Source organism: Melozone crissalis, unplaced genomic scaffold, assembly GCF_028551555.1.
Source record: "Melozone crissalis strain CALT ecotype California unplaced genomic scaffold, PUWL_Pcris_2 ptg000005l_1, whole genome shotgun sequence".
Classification (NCBI taxonomy): Eukaryota; Metazoa; Chordata; class Aves; order Passeriformes; family Passerellidae; genus Melozone; species Melozone crissalis.
In genome coordinates, this window is record NW_026535783.1 from 18,942,534 (window position 1) to 18,963,992 (window position 21,459).

The window sequence follows — 21,459 nt, forward strand, 5'->3', positions numbered from 1 at the left end:
TGATTCTATGATTCTACTAGCAGAATTCTAAAAATCTTAAGGAATTGCACAGAGAAGTCACTGTGTTTTATCTTATCATAGGCAGAGTTAAAATTCTGTACCACAAGCAGTTTCTTGGGAATGCTCCTCCCCTGTTCGGCTATTTTCCTGTAGCTTATTCCTCAAATAATCCCCATGTGGTCAAAGGAAGCAAGCACCTGTGCAGGTCTATAAGGATCTCTTCCTTGGGAGATCCTGCCTGGCAGTCAGGAAGTTTTCACCTCTGAGCTGGAGATGCACAAGCCTGCTGTTAAGACTCTATGTGACAGCATCACTGATTTTATTTAAAACTCAGTGCTTCATAATGGCAACACTAGGAAGCTGTTATCTGTGCAGAGAGCATAAAAGACTATAACTGAATCAAATATGCCTATTTTACAAGTAAATGAAAGAAATTACAGAGTGTACCACCACCATGATAGTCTGTTACCAACATTACTGGATTCTGATAATTGAGAATTAATTCTGTAAATCTATGAAAGATGCAGATTGTCTGACAGTGTATTGTTTTGGTTTGTATATCTATCTTGCAAGACTCTTACTCTACTTGAACCATTCTGTTTGATTGTCTTTATCGAGCTGTTTCCATAGGCAAAGCACAGTAAAAAAGTCACGTGCAGTTTTTCTTCCAGATGGACTCTGAATAGCAACAGATAGCGCAAAGTAAGAAATCAATTAATAGAGATATTTAGGAAAGATTTGTCATAATGTAAAAAAACCTCTTTGCATGCTCCCTTATTCCTTCATAAATCAACAGTGTTCCATCTACAAATAACTGATAGGCAGTCACCTATAATACAAGTACTTATATGTTCCCCTCATCTAGCATTTTGTTGACCCCATCACAAAGTTTCTGCAGATGGATTTTATAAGGTCCAAAGGGATTGTACAAGGCAGCCAAAAATTCACAATCAGAGAAGTGATCAAACACATTGTTGACGCGTCCGTGTGACTTCGCAGTTAGGTGACGCTGAATGATTTCATGGAGCAGCTCTCTACATTCATTCAACAGTTTGGACAAAAAGTTCCTGTCAAAGGTATAATCCACCTGATGGAAACTGACCACGGTCTTAGCCAGCTGATGAACCTTCTTCTTGAATTTCTCCATCAGGGCTATTTCATCTTGATTAAATTGGTTGTTCCTGTAGAGAATTGCCAATTTGAGGACTATTTTAATGAGGTTTTTGATTATCTTCTCTGCTTCTTTTTTATTTTGTGTATATTCCTTTGTTACTCTGTAAAGCTCATCTAAAACATCACTGCTTGTATCATCAATCAAAGTAGTTGCTATTGATTTGGAAACCATTTTTCCAAGGATCTTCTTCTGGGCCTGAATGGCCAGACTTTTGGAGTTGAAGACATCTGTGGCCACTAGGAGAAGAAAAAAGTGTGCAGTCAGTACTTTGAAACAGACAGTCTCTGGACAGCAAGTTGAGGAATATTTATACATTCAAAATAGTCTTACTAAGTGCTACAAAAATACGCAACGTAGTTGCAGAAAAAAACCCCATATTTAAATCCCTAGAACTCTCTTCTCTTTAGGATCAAGGTCTTTCAGACAGTTTTACTTTTGAGAAAATACCAACTGAAGTTGCTCAGAAATGGTATAGAAGCTCTCTCTATATATGGAGTGATTTCAAATTGAGACACTAAAACTGCCCGATTTGATCAGATGAGTCACAAATCTAATCTGATTTTCACATTTGTAATGAAATCTGAAACCAGGATTATTTCAATGTCATGACAAATAACCACTGCTACTCAAATGAAGATAATAATTCAGTGAAGCAACCATTATAAAGCCTTTTCTGGCTTAGTGTTTTACATGATCAGTGAATGCAGACACAACACATCAATTTTTTTAAAGATATCAATTTTATATGTATCTATAGATATCCATGCAGAAATACAAAGGACAGACTAAATACCATGGGTCAGCAAACAACACTGAGATTCTCTGGATGGAATCTGAAGACACTGGTTTTCAGAAGAAAAGCAAGTAAAGATTAACATTTCTATGTCCTATATTTTATGCAGTAAAAGCAAGACATTTACTTTCTAGGGATTTTCATAACAATTGTGAGCATACCCTTTTAAATGTATCTTTTTGTGACCAATAAGTAGATCCTATATCACATTTCCACTTCTAAAATTACGTTTGATTACACCCAATGACTGGTTTGTACTTTTGTTCAAAGGAACAAAAAGTTCTTGTTAGAAGACCCCAAACAATGCTTCAGAAACTTGACTTGTGAAATGTTATCACTTGTTCTGTTGTCAGCAACAATTTTTTGACCCTCCCAGTGTCTCCATTAAGACACAGGTGAGCTGGTATTTTCAGGTAGAATTGTCTGGGAAATGGCTGCCTTTGTGCTGCAGCTCTCCTGGAGTCTCAGACAGGGGAAGGAAGACTACATCTGTTTACATTTACTGTACATATGAAAGGTTTGCTTAGCAAACACAGGGACTGGAAATATTTTCTTTTTTTTTTTTTCCTTTTAATGAAAACATCAACTCTGCAGATGCCAGACAGTAAGTCCCTGAATTTGGAAAAGGTTTCCTCTTAACTGCTGGTATGTGGGCAGCTGGGTGTGATCAGACACAGGGTGCCTCAGGGGTTCCAGCAAATAGAAGAAACTTGTCCTTCAGGACATGAAACACGAATCTGTATTTTTAATTCAAGAGTATCTTGGAGAAGCTTAATAACAAGCTCACTTTTTATCATCCCATAAACCTTTAAACAGGTTTGTTCATTACAACTTTTAGTACATATCAGTATTTTGTTTTGAAGTATGAAGAGTCTGAGTACATTTTTTAAAATCTTTACTGCAAGAGGACACTCAAAACCAAAGAAGCCCTTGTTATCTCTCTTGGGCAAAGCACTCAAGATCACAAGACAGACACACTTCTCAACCACAAAGATACAGGAAGACATTAAAGATGCTGAGCAGTCATTTTGAACTGAAAACATTTGATTTTCTTTCTGTGCTTTTAAAGCTAAAACTGCAACAGTTACTATTAAAGTGGAACTAATCCATGTTTTCCAAAGGGTGGTCAAATTCTAGAACTCAATAGCCAATGCTTTACAAAGATCTACGGATGAATGAAAACTTTCTTTCTCTTCCAAAACAGGAATATCAATTGTTATTTCATAACTTTTATTAATTAAAGTCTTATTATTAATGCTTATGATGTCTTCTTTCCGACACTTCCACACAGATATGGATGTTCCTATTAACAGCTGTTACTGTTTGGCAGTATGCTAAATATTTTACTTTTTTTAAAAAAAAAAACCCTCTTAGATTACATAACTTTATATTTTACAAAGTACAACACAACATGTAGTTACCCTTGCTAACCAAAACAGGAACTGCTCCATTCTGAAAGCTGCCAAACTCTTAAGGTATTTTTCTAATATCTGTCCAAGTTTTGGGGCTATTCAGCATGGCTTACTTTCCATCTACTTTGCTATAAATACACTAGAAGTTAGTTTCATTTTCCCTGTGCTGTTACATGGGTTCTAATTTAATTGCTAAATATGTCAATTTCATACTTCAGTATTTCAGCCAATCCAAAAAAGGAACTTGCTAACTCTTTGTAGTCTATAATCAGATTTTTTTCCTCCTTACCAATGACAAAGACTTAAAATTTATTTCACGGCTTGAATAAAACTGAGTTTAAGCAGTAAGAGTAGAGCTTCTTCAGAATGAACACACACATTTCCTTAAATAACAGGAAAGCTATTACTTACTTGTTCATCTAATGTAATTGCAGTTTTTACTGCTGACAGCAGAAAGAGAAGCAAAACACCCAAGGTGAAGACTGGCCTGTGGCGTATTTATTCTGGTAAATGCAGCGCACACTTTATCGTGTGCTTTGAAACATTGTCAGAAGCTATCACAGAGAGATTATGGGGTTTTCCTCCTTGCTGTAAGGGCAGCTCTACTCAGCTACCTTTCTCTCCTGCCTGCAGTGCTTCATTTTGCTCTGGCACCTCAGAAAGCAAAAATACATCTCAGTGGTTTCACTTCCTCCAAGAGAGAGCTGAAAGGAAATTGCAGTGCCGAGCGACACTGAGGGCTGTTCCTGACAACTGACAACTGGAACAAGTCACAGACAGGGAGGGAGAAGAAAGCTCCTGTGACTTGACTTTAAAAACCTCCAAAAGAGGTTTTTAAAACATTAACCTGGTATCTGCAAGTGGAGATGCTCATCCGTGTGTCAGAGGCGCCCGACTCACAGGTTCTGCAAAGGCGAAGGGCTGCCAGGCACCCCCTTTCAAACTTCTGACTGCAACTTCAGATACCAGCACCTGAAAATGCACCTTTGTACAACTCCTCAGGGATACAGTCGTATGTAGACACCTTTTGAAAGTGATTACAGTAGCTGGCCTGGATGTCTGACCCCACCCTTTTGTGTTGACAGGTTACATCCTTGCACTTTAAACTGAAATAGTGTCATTTCTCTGGTGACCTGCAAGTAATACCACTAATTTTACGCATCTCACAGTTTGGTTTACCTCATGACTCTGCTCTTTATAGCTCCAATTTCTTTCCTCTGCAGTTTTGTACTTTACCTTTTAAGAGGTTATCATGTAAAAATACCCCTTTGAAATCAACGGGATGTCATTTTCTACACAAACTACTTAAATAAGCATGATTATGTGCAGTAAAGCCACACCTCCAAAGAGGAAAGTAGTCCTAGAGGAAAGACTCTCAGAGGAAATCCTGCTTCCATTACTTTGAAATTCACAGGATCAATCTTGGGAATAATGCAGACATCTGCAAAATCTCCTAAATTAATATTTAAATGAGGAAACAAGGTGCTAGAGATAGCCTCCTGTGAAAGCTGTGAGTTTAGTGATTACAAAACTTTTTGATTTTCATAGCCAAGCACACAGTATATGGTATTAACATGGTATTAACATAGTATATAACACAGATTTTGTGTATTAAAATGACTAAATATTGGACACTTAGAATGTCCAATATTTATTCTGGATGTGTTTTTCCCAAAGTATTTTACCATACAGAGGTTTTCCTTAAACTGTGGTAGAAGTGTAAGCTTTCAGTAAAAATTTAAAATTGTGGTTAACAGACTCTCAGAAGACTGCTATGAAAGTACAAGAAGGCTCATACTTACAGCTGCAATGCTGACTTTTCCCTCACATGGAAACTAGCATAACCTCCCTCCATACTGTGGCAAATGACTATTACACTATTACCACATACCCTATGTCTCAACTTTATTTAAATTAAAAAAAAAAAAAAGGTAGTATTTGGAAAAAACCCAGCTTCTTTTCTTCCACAAGACAACAGTCTAAGGTAGATTCAACATCACTTGCAGCTGAGTGTATGCAATCTCATGTACATTGACAATGAATACTTGAGTCACAGACTATTTTTAAACTTCTCATTATGAAGAAGCAGGAAAAAAAAAAAGCATCCAGCAAAAAAATTACAGTGAACCATCATAAATTCCATGGTCAAGAGCTGAGCTTTCTGAGACTCACTCTGTCGACAGAACAGTCCAAAAAGTAGAGAAAATATGACTGTAAAACACTGTTCCTTGAGACCCAGTTCTCATTTAGAGACTAGAACATCACGTGCTGCATGAGTTAAGACCCAAAAATGATGAGGGTTTTTGGGAACAAAAACATCAACATGGACTTGAGAGGAAAGGGACAGCACTGACTGAGGGCTGCAGGCAGCATTTAAAAGATTATCACATTGCATTGAGAAATGTGGGAGTGGACTTCCTGACAGGAATCGTGTGGATTTGTGTGTTTGCCTCTCTACAGACTGTGTGTGAGAACTACACAGCTAAAAGCCTGCACATGCCATACATGCATGTTCAGTCAGACTCCTGTAGTGAAAGAGCACTATTTCCCTGGAGGGAGGCAACTTGAAATCAAGTGGAATTAGTATTATGCTCTCTGAGTGTATGTGACCATGAGTCATGCACCTCCAAAATCATGAGATTGCCTAGATATGAAGGGATGAAAGAATTACTGCATTTTTTATCTTTTTTTGTCTTCTGCTTTCTGGGTCTTCACAGGTCTACCCATGTCTTCAGGAATGACACAGGGCACAAACATAAAAAAAATAAATACCGAAGCATATACATATATGAATTCACAGATAAATACATGACTTCAGTAAGATAAAGCTCCGATGGTGATAAACTACACAAGTAAGTACCAGTGAACAAACACGTCCTGAGGTACAAAATTGGCAGAACAGTTATAAACCTGTTACCAGGGCTGTAACAATTTTCACAATGTACTTATTACATGACAATATGATTAAAAAACTTGAGTGGTAGGGTAGAGACTATGAAGTCTTCAGATTTGAACAAGGTAAGCTGATTTTTCTAGCTGCCAAGTGATATATATAGCTTCTTCTTAATAACCATTTGAGTGAGTCACAGTTTCAAAAAGGTTTTTTAATGCTGTTTTCTTTTTTCTATTTTAAGAGGAGAGTCAGTGTTTTGATTCTTAGTGCTTCAATGTTTCCTGGGTGAGAGGTATGCTAAAATCCTTACAATCCTTCCCAAAATTCTTCTAGAATTCCTTCCAAAATTACAGCAGCTCCCAGATGGCCACTTCAGCATATTGGCCAGTCTCCACATTCTAAGCATTTGTTCCCTTATTGGCTTTTAGAAGCTGGTGAAAACTGAGACTTCTACCAGACATGCAAGGCCAGAAACACCCTGAGAGCTTTCACTCTTCAGCCTCAGACACTGGGACTGCGACTCCACAGCGGGCTGAGGGCAGGAGTGGGCAGAGACCAGGAGAGCCACAGAGCGCACTGCCAGAGGGGCGTCAGCAGGGCACACGGGCTGGGCAAGCACCATCAGGCAGTGGAAAACCCAGACAGAAAATGGCCACGTGCAGAAGGGGGAACGAAAAAATCCCCTCAAACAAGGGCCCTGCACAGTACTTGCTTCCTTCACATGCACCTCTACTTTTTTAATTCATGTACACGAGGTCCGTATTGGAAGATCAAATATTTTGCTTGGCATCTTGTGCTTAAAAAGAGGGATTTATATATGAATACTGATTCTAACTTAGAAAACAGTTTTAACTAAAATTTTCAATGTATACAAAGCATTCTTTCATAAGTAACATTTGCCTACAGTTCTCCTAACAGGTAAAGTAAATGGTACTAAATTCTGTCTTGCCGTAATTGTTACCAACTGAGCACACAACGAGAATGTTAATTATTCAAGCAATGTGCACTAGTTCTAGCATTCACACTGGAAGACCTTCAAAAGGAAAACCACCCCATCTGAAGCCAAGCTTTATGCATGGCAAATACTGCATGAGCAGTCTTACTGGATTTGGAAGTCAGCTATGAGGCTGCAAGTCACTCTGGAGCAACAGTTAATCAAGCAATTTCAGAAAAAATATGGCTAATGAAGCATTTTTGAAAATACAGAGTATGTCTGAGCTGTATTCTCAAACTGAAAGTGGGCATATACTGATCTGCAGAAACATGGGAAAAATAAAAGCCAGCAAACACCATTTAGAACAGCTTCTTCTCACCCAATAAAATGCTCTGTAAGTCATTGCCAATATGTTTGGGTGTGATACTCTTTTATGCTTCTACATTTTGCTATTTAATTCTAATATTAGTGTATTAAAATGTCCAAAATATTATGAACCACAAAAGATGATCCACATTCTAGCTGCAAAAACAAAACCAAACCATTAAAAAACCCCAGAAAATTAAATATTTTTTGGTCAAGAGGTGAGAAAAATTGCCAAAAAATGTACCTAAAGGTTAAGGCTGAGTAGAGTAGCAAGGAATTATGGTATTTCCAATAAGAATGTTACAGAGTTTTGCAGTCCCATGGGAGCAGTCAGTGCCAACAAGTTATTCTGGTTTTACATGCTTGTGCTTCCCACAGCCAGCCTATGCATCACATGATACATATACTGTAGCTGATTTGGAAAATTTAAAAAGCCTCCTAAAAGCCATTTTTTCCAAAACCTCTGCATGTATTTTAATTAACAGCGTAGCTTTAAAAAGAAGGAAAAAAAAATCAGATTTACTTCAGATGACTGCTATCAGAATATTTCAGAATACACTGGATACTAAACCAAGAAAATGACAGTCACACAGAGCAGTGTTATGAACTTAATTTGGTACTTCAGTCCTCTGCCACCATTTGTTATCCTTGTTGGAATGTAACAACTGGTGCAGTGCTGTTAAATACAAAGCCTGTGTATTTCAGCTGTTGGTCCTTTCAGGGCTGTATCAGGTTCCTCTGTATGTACCAAGTGTCCGTGCACAGTGAATAATAATGCTGACAAACCTTTTCACAGGAAATAAAGTGTATCTTATGTCATTCCTTCCAATCAATCAAATGCAATGCAGGTACTCTGCATTTTGCCCAGCCTTAGAAATACATACCAAACTGCACTAAAGCAACAGCGCCAAGCTCCCTAAGCCAAGTGGCACCCTAAATTTGAAATCTGAAAAAGTGGTATCTAATTGCTCTTACAACCATCCTGGCAAAAAGAATGTTTTCTCACAAGAAATGAACCCCAAAACACTTAGCTGTAGGCACAGGAACTACATACATATAAAAAACGAGTTCCTGGCTTGAATGCAGAAGGAAAACCTCTGAGACCAGCAGCCCTGAAGAACTTGGAATTCATTGGATAAAACGAAATTTGGCATGTTGCAAAAATACAATGAAGTGGAAGGTCCGAACAAGATGCCAATCTGGCGTGAGAGGGACAGGGAACTCAGTCACAAGGCAAATGTCAGAACCTGGCCATCAAAATGCAAAGGGCATGTATTTGAATCACATGTAAAGAAAGTCAAAGCAGAGGCTTCAGAGAGCTAAAATGACACAGAAGTTTGTGAGGGATCTTACAACATCTTTGAAACTAGTTAAAAATGTTTTTCCTGTATTTCTAGTTCTGGCTCTCTATTCTTCTCCCTGTCAATCTGCAGCTGCACTGTCTGTTTCTTAGAGAGGATGGGACTCCCTTGGTATCTGTCTTTCATTTTAATGTTTAAAGCAGGCTGGATTGCTACCATTAACTTTATGTGTGTGCGTGTATGTGCATATATGTGTATATTATTTTTAATATACATATATATAATATATATAGTATAAATTATATATATAATATATATAATTAATAATGTATTATATATATAATTTATATATTATATAAATAAATTATATCTATATATATATAGATATATAGATATATAAAACCAACTTCTGAGGCACTCTGAGGCACTGAAGAGTGCCACAGCTACAGGCCAGCTGCATAAAATTTACTAGTGACACCAAGGCCTTTCAGTTCTCAGGTGTCTGGTTGGTATATTCATTTGCAATATCAACACTGAATGTAGATTATAAAGAATACACAAAATTGTCCCATCTAAGAATTTTACTTAACAGATATCAGCTGTTCTTTAGGCCTAATACACTAGAGGCACCCTTCATCTCTCTTTCAGTTTTTGATTTTTTACTACCTTTTTTTTTTTTACAAGAAAGGATACATTTTATGGCATTCAGTGCATGGCTGTACAGAGAATATGTGCTTTGTCTGCCTTCCATACCAGTCACTCATGGCTGCTTCCATGATTATGAAGACTACAACTGGTGACTGAAATGGTAATTTTCTCTGCACAGCTAACACGTTTACTTTCCTACTCCACAAGGAGCAAAATAAACCAACCCCTAAGTTTTAAGTTCTTTTCCCATTATTCAGTAGCTACAGCCTGCATCCTCTGTATCCATACTATCACAACCTTTGTCCAAACATCCAGTCCTGAAATAAGAGGTTGAGTCTTTTATCTTCACTTCTCCCTCCAGCTCAGAACAGGCTCTCCAAGACCCAAGTACACAGTTTATCTTCCATAGGCTTTGCTTTGTCTCCTCTTTGTTCCCACTAGTGCCACCCAAACCCACCTTTAAAATATTTGACTTAACAACACCAAAACTCTCAAACATACCTTAAGACTGTCAAAACACCAGTCCACCTCCCCCCACATCTTATGAGTTTGGTTTTGCTTTCATTAATGCCCTTAAGTAATAGTGGAATATAAAACATGAGAGAAAAATTAGGTCTTCAATATTGTAGCAACTCAATCTTCTTTAAAATTGAATCTTTGGTTAAGCATTATGTCTGACCCTGTCATTCTCTTTTACATCAGGAAGCAATATTATTTGGATACAGAACTCTGTTATCTAGCAAAGCAGTAATAATCTTATTTGTTTTTAAAGGGTGAAAACTGGGCAGCCTCCAGAGGTCCTTGTTCAGCCTCAACTGTTCTGTGATTTGTTAAACCTGCATCTTCTCTGTAATCCTCTTCTTGGGGCAAAGCTTATGAGACTTGACTGCACTGTTTTTTAACAGCTGTTGACTGCTGCAGAATTTGACAATTTAGCTTCTTTACTTTGTAGTGGCATCAAATGGTATTTTCAACTAAGCAATGGACAGCACTGATCAGCTATGAAAGGGCAGACAATAGCAAGAAAGGTTGTTACACCTTCAGTTTTCCAAGATTATTACCCATAGTAAGAAGGAGGGAATGCAAATTTGAACCAGGAGACGGAAAGCCTTCAAGTGGTGAACAGAAACATCATCAATTAAAATTTCAAATGTTTGCACTGAAATAAAAATGTCAATACTTTCTCTTTCCGTCACCATAATGTCCTCCCTAACTGCATGACATCAAGTAACAAGTGACAAAAAAGGGATCAACATTTAACTGCAAGTTACTGATTTTGATACCAACTGCTTGTTGCAAAGAAATGCGAGTTTAAACATGCATCCATGACACAATGTCCTGCATCACAGAATTAAAATCTCTAATTTCCAGCATTGAGGACAAGACTGTGAGCTTGATGAGGACATCTCATCACAAGACACCAGAGTCAAACTTTATTCTTACCCCTTCCTGAAGTATCCACCATTACTGCTCACAGATGCTCAAATTTATGATTCATTGTTTCAAGTTCCTAAAGAAGTCTACATCACTATTTCTCAGTGAATGCTTTTAAAACAACTGTTTTTAGGTTAACAGAAACACCCATTCATTTTCTCATTTACAAGGAGGAAAAAGCAGCCCTTGGAATCAGTAACTGAACTATTCGCCAGAGTCATCTGCTCACTTCCATTAATATTAAACCAAAATTTTAATCTTTCTAGAAATACAATTGTCTTTGTAGAATAGTTTTGCAAAGTAGACATAGCAAAAGCAAAACCATTCCTCATGAAAGCCTCAGGTTTTAAAACAATGGAGTTTCTGCATTTTTCAAAGGTTTCTCCACACCTCTTTGAAGTTAATTAAATGCATGCTTGCCTGTGCATGCATTCAGTCAGTTCTTCATTAATTGCTGCACGAATGTAAATATTTTGGGATAGAGACTTGAGGGTATCACATTCTTAGAGATCCACTAAAATCACAGGGCAGCTAGCAATGCCTTAGAGCAACTTGCAATTACTGGCCTTTACAGATACATAAAATCATCTCAAATTATGTCCCTGGAATTTCAGGTTTCAAACCTTTCAAGGATAAATGCTCTCAAATAAATTAGGCGCTTATTCCCACTTTACTGCAATTTATTCTCATTACTGCAAACTGCCAGCAGAAACAGGACTCTGCAGACACACTGACATTTGTACATTATCTGTAAAACTGAAATATAGGTTTTCCCTACTGCTACGCAAAATAGACTATCTGACCTTTCACTATTAATCTGCATATTTACAAATGCTGATACCAAATTCTGCAAAAGGTAGGGAAAATTAAATTAGTTTATACAGTGTGTATCCAATCCTCTATATTGCTTCTGCTGAAACAGTTCTGTGGGGAAGATTTTGAATGCCAAGTTCCCGAGACTGAATCCAACACGTGAGCCACCCAGAGATGCGAGCTCTCTCCTTCCCACTGCCTGCCAGCCAAGCAAGAGAAACAAACCACACACCAGAACTGGGACAGGGAATCAGCCAATGAAACTGAATCAAACACCCAGCTCAGGCAGAGAATCTTAGGGATAAGAACAAAATTTGTGAGAAAACATCCCAAAGTTTTGAATGTAGAATGAATATCTCAAAGAACAGGCCTCTCAGTTTCTCTCCTTCTCCCTCAAAGACTGTCTCCAAATGACAATGGGTTTAAGGCTTGTGCTCTTGCCCTCAATATGGTTAAAACAACTGAGATTTTGAGAGTTGCATTTAATAAAATGCAGCTAATCCCACTGTGTATCCTGTTCTGTAGTCATGACAGAGATACGTCCACAAAACAGGAAGTGTACATCTACCATTAAAAAACACAAGCAACTCATCAAATATAATTATGCAAACCAAGAAAACATGAACATCTGTAACTTTCAGATTTCCCACCATAAAAAAAAACACCTCAGTGTCAATATGTATAAGGCTATTGTTCAGATTAGTGCTACTCATTAATGCAGAACAGCCAGTTCAAGCATCAAATTTCTTACAAATTCATAAACAGCAATTGCTACTAGTAACAGTACTACTGCTGGATACTACTGGTTTTATGAAGTATCTAACCAATATGCAAACATGAAAAAATAATCTTAAAATATGAAAAAAGGTAATTTTTGCTTTAAAGCATTGCGAAATAGATTAAACTATTTCAGCCTACTACTTCTATTGAGTATGGAGAAATGAAAACCAGAAATTGTTTCATGAAATAGCATAAAACACTTTCTCTTTTTGAAGTGCTCTACTCTTACCACATTTTGTAGTCTAATTATAGCAAAAAAACAGCCCAGAATTTTGAGATAACACCTGCAATATAGTTTTCATTTGCTTTACTTATTATTAAAGGGACGCTTAATGACTGAGTGGAGAGGGGATGCATTTTGCTTCTCAAAAAGCAGCATTTAAGAACCCTTCTGAAACTGTAATATTTAATGGGAGGTCTGACCAAATCATAAATCGATACTGATAAAAGAAATGTTGGGTGGTTTTAGATAAAAACTGCAAATTACAATTAGTGTTACATTTTTTCTTAAGCTACTCCTAGCTAATGTATTACAAAACACTCATTATTCTTAGAAGCAATTAATTTAACCTGTTACTATGCTTGGAAGTAGTACTGGTGAAGAATACAGCTTTACCAAGTGTACATGCAAGGCCCTTCCCTTACCCAGGTATTTCTTTTGATTCTGCAGAGATTCTCTGACTTTTGCTGCTGGTCTCCAACCTCTGTCTCATTTGTGGCAGTCCATTGTTTGCAAAGTCCCCGAAGAAAACAACCCAAAGGTGTAAGTGCCATAATACAGCAAATGCTATGATCACAGATAAATGAAAGGAAGACTAGGAAACTAAGTTTCCAGTACAACAAACAATTTCAGAAGATGAAAAAGTTCTACTCGTAGAACTTGAAACCAAACTGCTTTCTTCCCTTATGTGGAATGCTATGAACAGTATTGGGGTCCCCAATATCCCCCCCAAAAAAGGAGCTGGCAGATGGAAGCAGGTCCTACCGGCTGTCACCAGCATGGTTAGGGAGGTGGGGCACCTGATACCAAAGATGTGTTGAGAGTGCCAGGTTTGATCAAAATAGCAGCGTTCCTTACCAACATGTGCAACTTCTTACTGAATAGTTACAGAGCAGGCAGAGCCAGGCCCTTTTTGAGGGTGCACAGCAAAAGAGAAGAGGGCAAGAGACACAAGGCAGCGTCAAGGGGAAGTCTCATTTGGAACGACAGAGCAAGTGTTACCAAACACTGAGGTGCTAGAAAAGTGGTTGATAGAGAAGTGGTGGCATCACCACTCTCAAAGACAGTATGAATGCAACTGGAAAAAGCCTGAGCAACCTCATCTAGCTTTGAATTTGGATCCAACTTGAAAGCTGGCTCTGCCTTCAGTGAAAGGTTGTGCCCAGTGACCTCTAGAAATTCCCTAGAGCCTCAGTTAATCTATGATTCTCTCTATCAACCAGATAGCTCAAGGGACTGTATCTTATTTGAAACTAAGCATGTGAAACTTGCAATTCATTTTGGATTTGATTGCATAAGTATAATTATATTAATGGAATTTTCTCAAAGCAATCTAGCATTCAACCCTACAATCACAGCTAAATGATTAACCTGTCAAGTTTCAGTGATTCTCTGAAGTAATCTATCAGCTACAGCCCATGCTTATCCCATGGCCTGTGCTCAAATTACCAGCTAGCTTCCTCATCTGATCCAGCTGCACAGATTAATAAATACATGAGGTACAATGTGTCCTGCAGAAAACAACTACTGCATATGGACTTCCAAATGTGTTATACAACAAAAAAACACCAGTTCAACTAATTACATTCTGAGCCTGTAGGAAAAGCAATCAGAGTGGCCATCCGATCCACTCACAAACAGGTTATCTCAAAGATGACCCCAATGTGGCCAGGAAAATAAAAACAACCATTCTTTCAGTTTTGGAGGGGAGAGGTGCAGACCTTCTTACAGAGTCCTATGGCTTTACAGCCTGAAGTCAGTGCTCCGACTGATAGATTCAAGGGCCCACATCTCAATGAAGTTACAGCAGCTGTGCTACAAACCCTGGTAGTTTTTGTCCTCACAGATATTTATTTCCTGCATCTCATTTCATTAAATGTATTGTCGCCCAAACTACACTAAAAAAAAAAATCTACCAGTTCCAACTTGCCTATGAACTGTACTCTTACTCCCCCAAAATTTCCCATTGCTTCTTCTTCATTAAGGTTTTAGCTTCTTTGTTTTCCTTTTTCCCTGCTATTTGTACCTCTGGCAATGCTTTCCTCATGCATATGTGATATGGTTTTACAGCACCTGGTTAGTAATAATTCTTTCAAAACTCTCACAAGCTTATTTTCTTTTTTTCCTGCTTTCCTGTACTAGGGGGATACTTTTTTTCCTATCACTCTGTCCTATTAATAATTCCAACTAACTATAGAAGGGACTGCACAAAAGGCCAAATTGTCAAGCATTGCTGTGATTTACAAAGCTGTGTACATGATATGCACAGCCAGCTATCTTTTCATTCTCCTCATCAACAGTAAGAAAGTTATCTGTGAGATAAAAAAAAATCTTGAGATCTTGATTACTCTCAAATTGAGTAATCAAGATCTCTAACACATCCACTGGAGCCAGATGATGCTTCAGAACAGAACTGTCCAGACTATTACAACAAAAGGTCCCTGTTTCATGGGCTTTAATGCTTTATGAAGATTATTATCTTGACAAGAGAGACTAAGCAAAGAGCAGGTGAAACAAAGGAAGACCACATTTTTTAGTCTTTTGGGTGAGAGCAGCAGGTGATTCAAATCTGTGGGGTTAAGTACTAATGACACGCTCTATTTCTACAGCTTGGATTTCCCATTCATTGTCATAAAATAAAAACAGGTTCTAACAAATTCTAGTTTTGGAATTAGTGGGATGGAGAATGATACGTTACTGAGTCCCACTGATGGAGGAGGTGGAGTAAGTGGACTGTAGGAGCACAAGAGCACTTGATTTCTTGTCTAGAACAAAATTCTAGCTTGGAAAACATTCATACATGAGAGATGACTGCAAAATGTCAAAGCAAATCCAGCGCTACTTATGGGAGGGAATACCAACTTCATGAAACAGTGGCTGCTCTGTGATTTTATAACCCTTGTGTTGTTCTGAGCTCTAAAAGGAACAAAACAGGTGAGCTCATTCTTTGGTAATCTCATTTGGATTAAAAAAAATGCTAATCATGTCTAAAAAAATCTCCAAGCACTTGTAGGCATGTTCTGATCTCTCTCTCTCTCCTGAAATGTGGTATTCAAAACTAAGTATGAAAAAGGTGCAGTGCAGGCTCTCACTCGTGTCTGAGTTTGGTTTACAGGCTATGTATTACATTCACTCTGATATCTGTTATTATTTAACTTTTCCTTTGAGATATTAGACTTCTCCTGGTTTTTTTTAATATACTGCATAAAACCTGTAGCATGAGGCTGAAGTTCTCTGGAGCTTTACATAAACTACTGTTTCCCTCTATTGAAGAGCTGCATTCACATCACAATAATCTTGATTGGTGCTGCCATGTACTTTAAAATGTACACTCATTATACATAGTTTTAACACAACAGCAGTAATAACATTTCCTTTAGATCTCGAAAAGGAATTCAGTCAAATCAAAGCCTGAAACCATGTGGTACCTTCCATTGTAGGTGACATGCCACCAATCAACACCAGAGTGAAATTATGCCATGCAGTTAAATGCTGTAAGTCTTCTTATGGACTTGAACACAAGATTTGTTTCATCTGGGGTGAAAGCAATGAAAACAAGAAAATGTGACAGGGTTATTTATATCATGACAGTTGTTGGAATCTGTAAATGCAATACAGATTGATGCCATAAAGACACATGCACATATTTACCACAGCATGGTGGGATACAGACGAATACAAAGAGTGTTCTGAAGTTACTGAGCAGCATGGCATGAGGAAAAAAACCTGTTTCATGTTACCATTCTAATACAGACCATGAAGACATCAAAGGCAGAAGCTGAAAAGCCCACATACACTGCTGCATACCCCATATTCAGCAATTAGTGTAATATATACCGGGGCAATGCCTGTCTTCTAGCAATGTCTTTTTAGTCTCTGTTCCTGTTAAAAAAAAATTGATTTTACTTGAGGTCAAATGCTCTACCTTTATTTGATGAATTACAAAAAGAAAATCTTTAGGACTTAGCCATTCAAAATTGACCTTGATTTTAGGTTTCATTGCAACAGTGGATATAGTTAATTTTTAAAGTAGTAAAGCCTACAATCTTGGATCTTGTTATGTAGATTTTTAAAAATAATCCACACTAAGTCTACTTTTATAGACATCCCAATGTTCTCCAATTACTGCAATTCCATTGCATAAGGTAGCTGAAAGTATTGCTCACTTCAGCATCAGGTCGTTGGCAGAACATACACAATGTTCAATGTTATTACTGCACCCTCAACTCTCTGAGCTTGATCTTCTAACACAAGGCAGTCACGCCTGGAAGATGCAACTGAACTTCAGAACTCCTCACAGACCCCTTTACCAGCTCCTGGCCATTTGAGAACCTCTGCTTTAATGAAACCAAACAAAAAAATCTGCCTATGCTTATAAACGTTCATTAAACCAACATTTCTCATGTAGCCTTCTCCTACTTTCACTTTTTAGCTTGTAGCAGATTAGCCACTGTACCCTTCATCACTAGTTTTGGCCTTGAAATGTACAGGATCTGGTGAAATACCTGTTCTGTAACTGTCTAAGTGCACCCTCTCCTCCTTCCATAACCTTACCTCCTGATTCCCTAGGTGGACCATATAGTTTGTGGGTAAATCAGAATTTCTCTTTTAGAGCGACATTTAGTCTGGCACCTAAAGCAAAAATCAACAACCTCCCCTTTGGTAAACCACTTAAAGATTATATATCCTCAGTGTCAAAAGACTGAGACAAACAGTCAGTTTGAATTTGTGAAGCATCCATTTTCTTTATGCAAAAAACCAAAGTTTCTTCATGAAACAGAGCTTGTTGAAAGACTCTGACTATTTTATGCCACATACACTGGATCACTACCAGTACACGGTATTTGACTGCATTTTTCAGTATTTTATAAATATTCCATAAATGTTCAATCAGACATAGGCAAAGTAGTATGACAGCTGCAATTCTACATTTTTACCTAATAATCCCAGTTTTTATTCACATACACACTTTCCTCATGCATTTTCTAAATTGTTCTTTTAAAGATGTGAATATATTACCAGGGATATGTTTACAGACTGACTGAAAAACCTTCCCAGTGACATCTGTACCTCATCTTCCCGCAATGGTTACTGTTTCATTTTCCATTCTAACACATTAGGAACAAAGAACAGCAAAACCCAAATATTCCCCAAGTTAAAAATAGCTAATCAAAAAGCTACCTCCTTTTTTTTTCTTTCTCAGACACCTGCCTCAAATGCTTTTTTTCAGCATGAATATCCTGGCACCTCAAATTGTTTATGAAGAAATGTACAGAAAGGCAAACATATTTGATTTTAAGAATCAGAGTCAGCTAAGAAGGTAAGACATTTCTTCAAACAGTAAAATTTACATTTCAAATATAGCCAGATTCATAAAACTGTCTGGACCTTCCTGTATAAACCAGAGGACCTTCCCTGCTATAGCATGCAAGCAGATCTCTCTTGCAGTAAAACTGAGGGAGAATGTTCACATATTGTCTTTTTCAAAGTTTCTATAGAGAAATAATTTGTACAGTTCTGCTTTTCAATAAATCCGTCCCACAGAATCTTCTCGGAAATAAAAGGAAGGAAAAAAAAGACAAGCTGCCTTTTGGTTCAGCCGTTCATTTGACAAGGAAAAAAATAGAAGGATTATTCATATCAAAACAGAGGCTATTTGGCTCCATTACTTACCAGGTTCTACCAGCACTATAAGCATTAATTCTGTTTCAGTGCAAAGAGACTTTTTTGCAAATCAACAAAATCCTCTTTTAAGCAAGCAAAGAGATGCCCCTGGTAATGTTATATTCAAGTGAAGGAAGTTGTACAGACCGTGAGGGGAAAACCACCTGAAACATTCTGAAAAGTTCTTGTTTTTACCAAATACAAAATGCTTAGGTCACCTTACTGCTTGCTTTACGGCTTTTAAAGTTATTTTTCTCAGCCATACTGGATCTCTGTATGTTTGAGTCCCCCTAAGGACTTTGTGTAACCACGAAACATCAATTCCATTCTAAGAAATCCAGCATACAACCCCACCACTGCCCTGTTCCCTCATCTATATAAATGCTCTTTTGTATATAGGCACTTTCAGGAAATTGCCCTGCTCCTCCCCCGCTTGCTCCCCACTGTCCGAATCCCTCTCACACCCCCCTCCCGATCAACACCAGGGAATAATTGCATTTTTGTTGGAGCACTTCCAGCCCCTCCACACGATCCCGTGCAGAAGCAGCAGCACGCTGTAGCTTTGGCACTCTCCTCTGTTTTAACACACACACACACGCACACTCATCTGCAGGGAAGTAAGTGGCATCAACCCTATTCCCAAAATAATGACCTTTCACTTCTCCCCATGCAACTTCCTCTTTTGCTGAAAAATACAGCGCTTCCAAACTAAAGAAATCTTCCTCTTTCGACATTTGACTACAAGTGTTTTGAAACACTGTTTCTTCCACTTATCTGTACTCCACGTGCGGGTAAATTACCACAGCCGAGGCAGACAGACACCCCTGGGCACCAACAGTTCGGTCCCTTCGTATCCCGCAAATTCGCCAGGGCTCCCAACACTTTTGCAAAGGCCTTTCCCCCCTCCCCTTTGAATACCCGAAAGCTGAAGAGGGCATAAACTCTCCTCCTCCATGCTCGGAGAAGCAGCGCGTGGATTTCCTCCCCTAATAAACACATTAGGAAAATAAATAGTTCCGAACCGTACCTTCCTTGGGCTCATCGGCTTCCGAGCTCATGGTGCCGGGCGAGGCGCTGCGGACCGGACCGACGCTGACGTGCGCGCTGAGAGGCAGCCGCAAGTCAACTTCTCTCCCTCTCCCTTTCTCTCTCTCTCAGAAGGAGGAAAAAAAAAAAAAAAAAAAGAGAGAGAGAGAGAGAGAGCGAGCTGGGGTTTTGAGGGGAAAAGTCTACGAATTCAGCAAATCACAACTAACCTACTTGCAAAGGAGCCCGCCCCTTTCTCAGCTGCACACAGCGACTGTCTGAAAAAACTGCACCTTCAGAGAAACCCCGGTTTTACTCGCCAGCTGTTGCCGTTTATGAATCTTATTCTCCCCAGTCTGTAGGAAGGGTGGAGTTTTCACTTGTTGCAGCTTGCCAACGTGGTATGAGAAAGCAAGCAGGAGAGGCCAAAAAAGCCCTGAGTGCACAGCAGTGTCTGATTGCGGTGACTGACAATCACACTGGGGCTCCCTTAACTTGCAGGAAAATCTATTTTAAATTGTTTTGTTTTTAAGGCTAAATTGTACATTTCAACACTGTTTGCCATCTGGAATTACTTCTGCAGCCTCCATAATTACACTGACTAATACTGGATGACTTAATAGGTGCTTAAAGATGAGAAGTAGCAGCCTTCTTTCAGGTAGTTTGAGCAAAAATAATTTTCCTTCAGTCGTGCTCAGTGCATGGTGCCGTCTACCCTGAGACTAGTGATTCAGTTTACATCCTAGGAAAAACTATCTGGATTCTTTGTGCTACCCCAGCTACACCACAGACATCCCAGAAAAGACTTGATGTTTTTAACTACTACAGGATACAGTTTTACAAAGAGGTCGGGGTCTTCAGCAGCCACTTCCCAGTTTGCAATGTGTCACACACGCCTTCAGCGCAAAATCAGGGGGAATTACTCTGAAGCCTATTCTCAGTTAGCACAGACTCCAGTAAAATCATTGTCCTAGGGAACCATCTATCCCTGCTTACTCCTTTAATGGATTTCTAGCACAGTGAACAGGACCAAACCTCGCCGGAAACATGACTGCTCTGACAAAAGGACAGATGTGGTCCCTCAGGTGCCTGATGGCCCTGCCAGCTCCAACATGCCATCAAATTCCCACCTACCTCTGTCTCACAGGGTCAAACCTGCGGGCCTGAAGGGCTCTCGGGGTCTCCCGGAGGTAACATCATTAACAGCTATTAACAGTTAGCAAATGTCCTACTGCAGTCAAGTAGAAGTGTATTTGTATTTCGCAGTGAAGTCAGAAAGAGCCAAAGCTGTTAGCAGCTCTGCACTGAGGCACAGAGGAAAAAAAATAAATAAACTGTTCAGATTGTAACATTCCCTTGTACTCGTTAAGGCGTTTACACTCACAGAGCTGAGAAGACCAGATGTAGGAAGGATGGCCTTGCAAGTAACAGATACAGCACGAATTCTTTACCTGCAGCAAAGCTGCTCTGAGGACTGGGGTAAATAATACTTCAGAATGTTAGCAGTTTTATCCTACTTGCAGTTATTTTATTATAAGGACTGTCCTTTGCCATGTACTCCACCCACACCTAGGAAAGACAGTTTTCCTTTTTTTTAAAGGCTTTTGGTGACACTGCCAATTTCTTGTTTTGCAATACACATAACTCCATGAGTTCCTTAAAGACATTCCTTAAGAAGCTAGCTGTCTTCTGCAGGCCTTATCAACTCCTGTGGTGTACAATGCTGCATCCTTGAAAGCACAGAGAAGGAAATTGAGTATTATCCCAACTACATCACTGGAGTAGCTAAAGAAGCCACATTTTCAAGATAAACAAAAAGGAAAACAAATTAAAGTACTAGTTAAGGGTAATTAGGAGATTAAAACCAATCAAATAACTTCACACAGAATAGAGAAGGAACAGGAAGAAACATAAGGTGAGTCCAGAAGAACTGCAGTAGCCCCTGGAGTCCTTTAATCAAAGGAAGTGTTGTAGAGAAACAGGAATATAAGCTAGCATCAA

At 38.7% G+C, this 21,459-nt stretch overlaps 1 protein-coding gene across 3 annotated transcripts in view; it reads right to left on the reverse strand.

Moving 5' to 3' along the window:
• Positions 1-456: 456 nt before the first annotated feature.
• The window catches only part of TNFAIP8 (TNF alpha induced protein 8), a 55,587-nt gene continuing 34,584 nt past the window's right edge, over positions 457-21,459 (reverse strand). Inside the window, exons 1-2 of one of the 3 annotated variants that reach the window (XM_054284869.1) lie at positions 19,460-19,528; positions 457-1,410 (exon numbers count right to left, since the gene is read on the reverse strand). In XM_054284869.1, coding sequence (XP_054140844.1) covers positions 845-1,410; positions 19,460-19,490 — 597 coding nt within the window. In that variant the 5' untranslated portion in view covers positions 19,491-19,528 and the 3' untranslated portion in view covers positions 457-844. Of the gene's footprint in view, positions 1,411-3,790; positions 3,848-19,459; positions 19,529-21,459 lie in introns of those variants that run through there. The other 2 variants (XM_054284877.1, XM_054284886.1) reach the window with 2 other exon arrangements.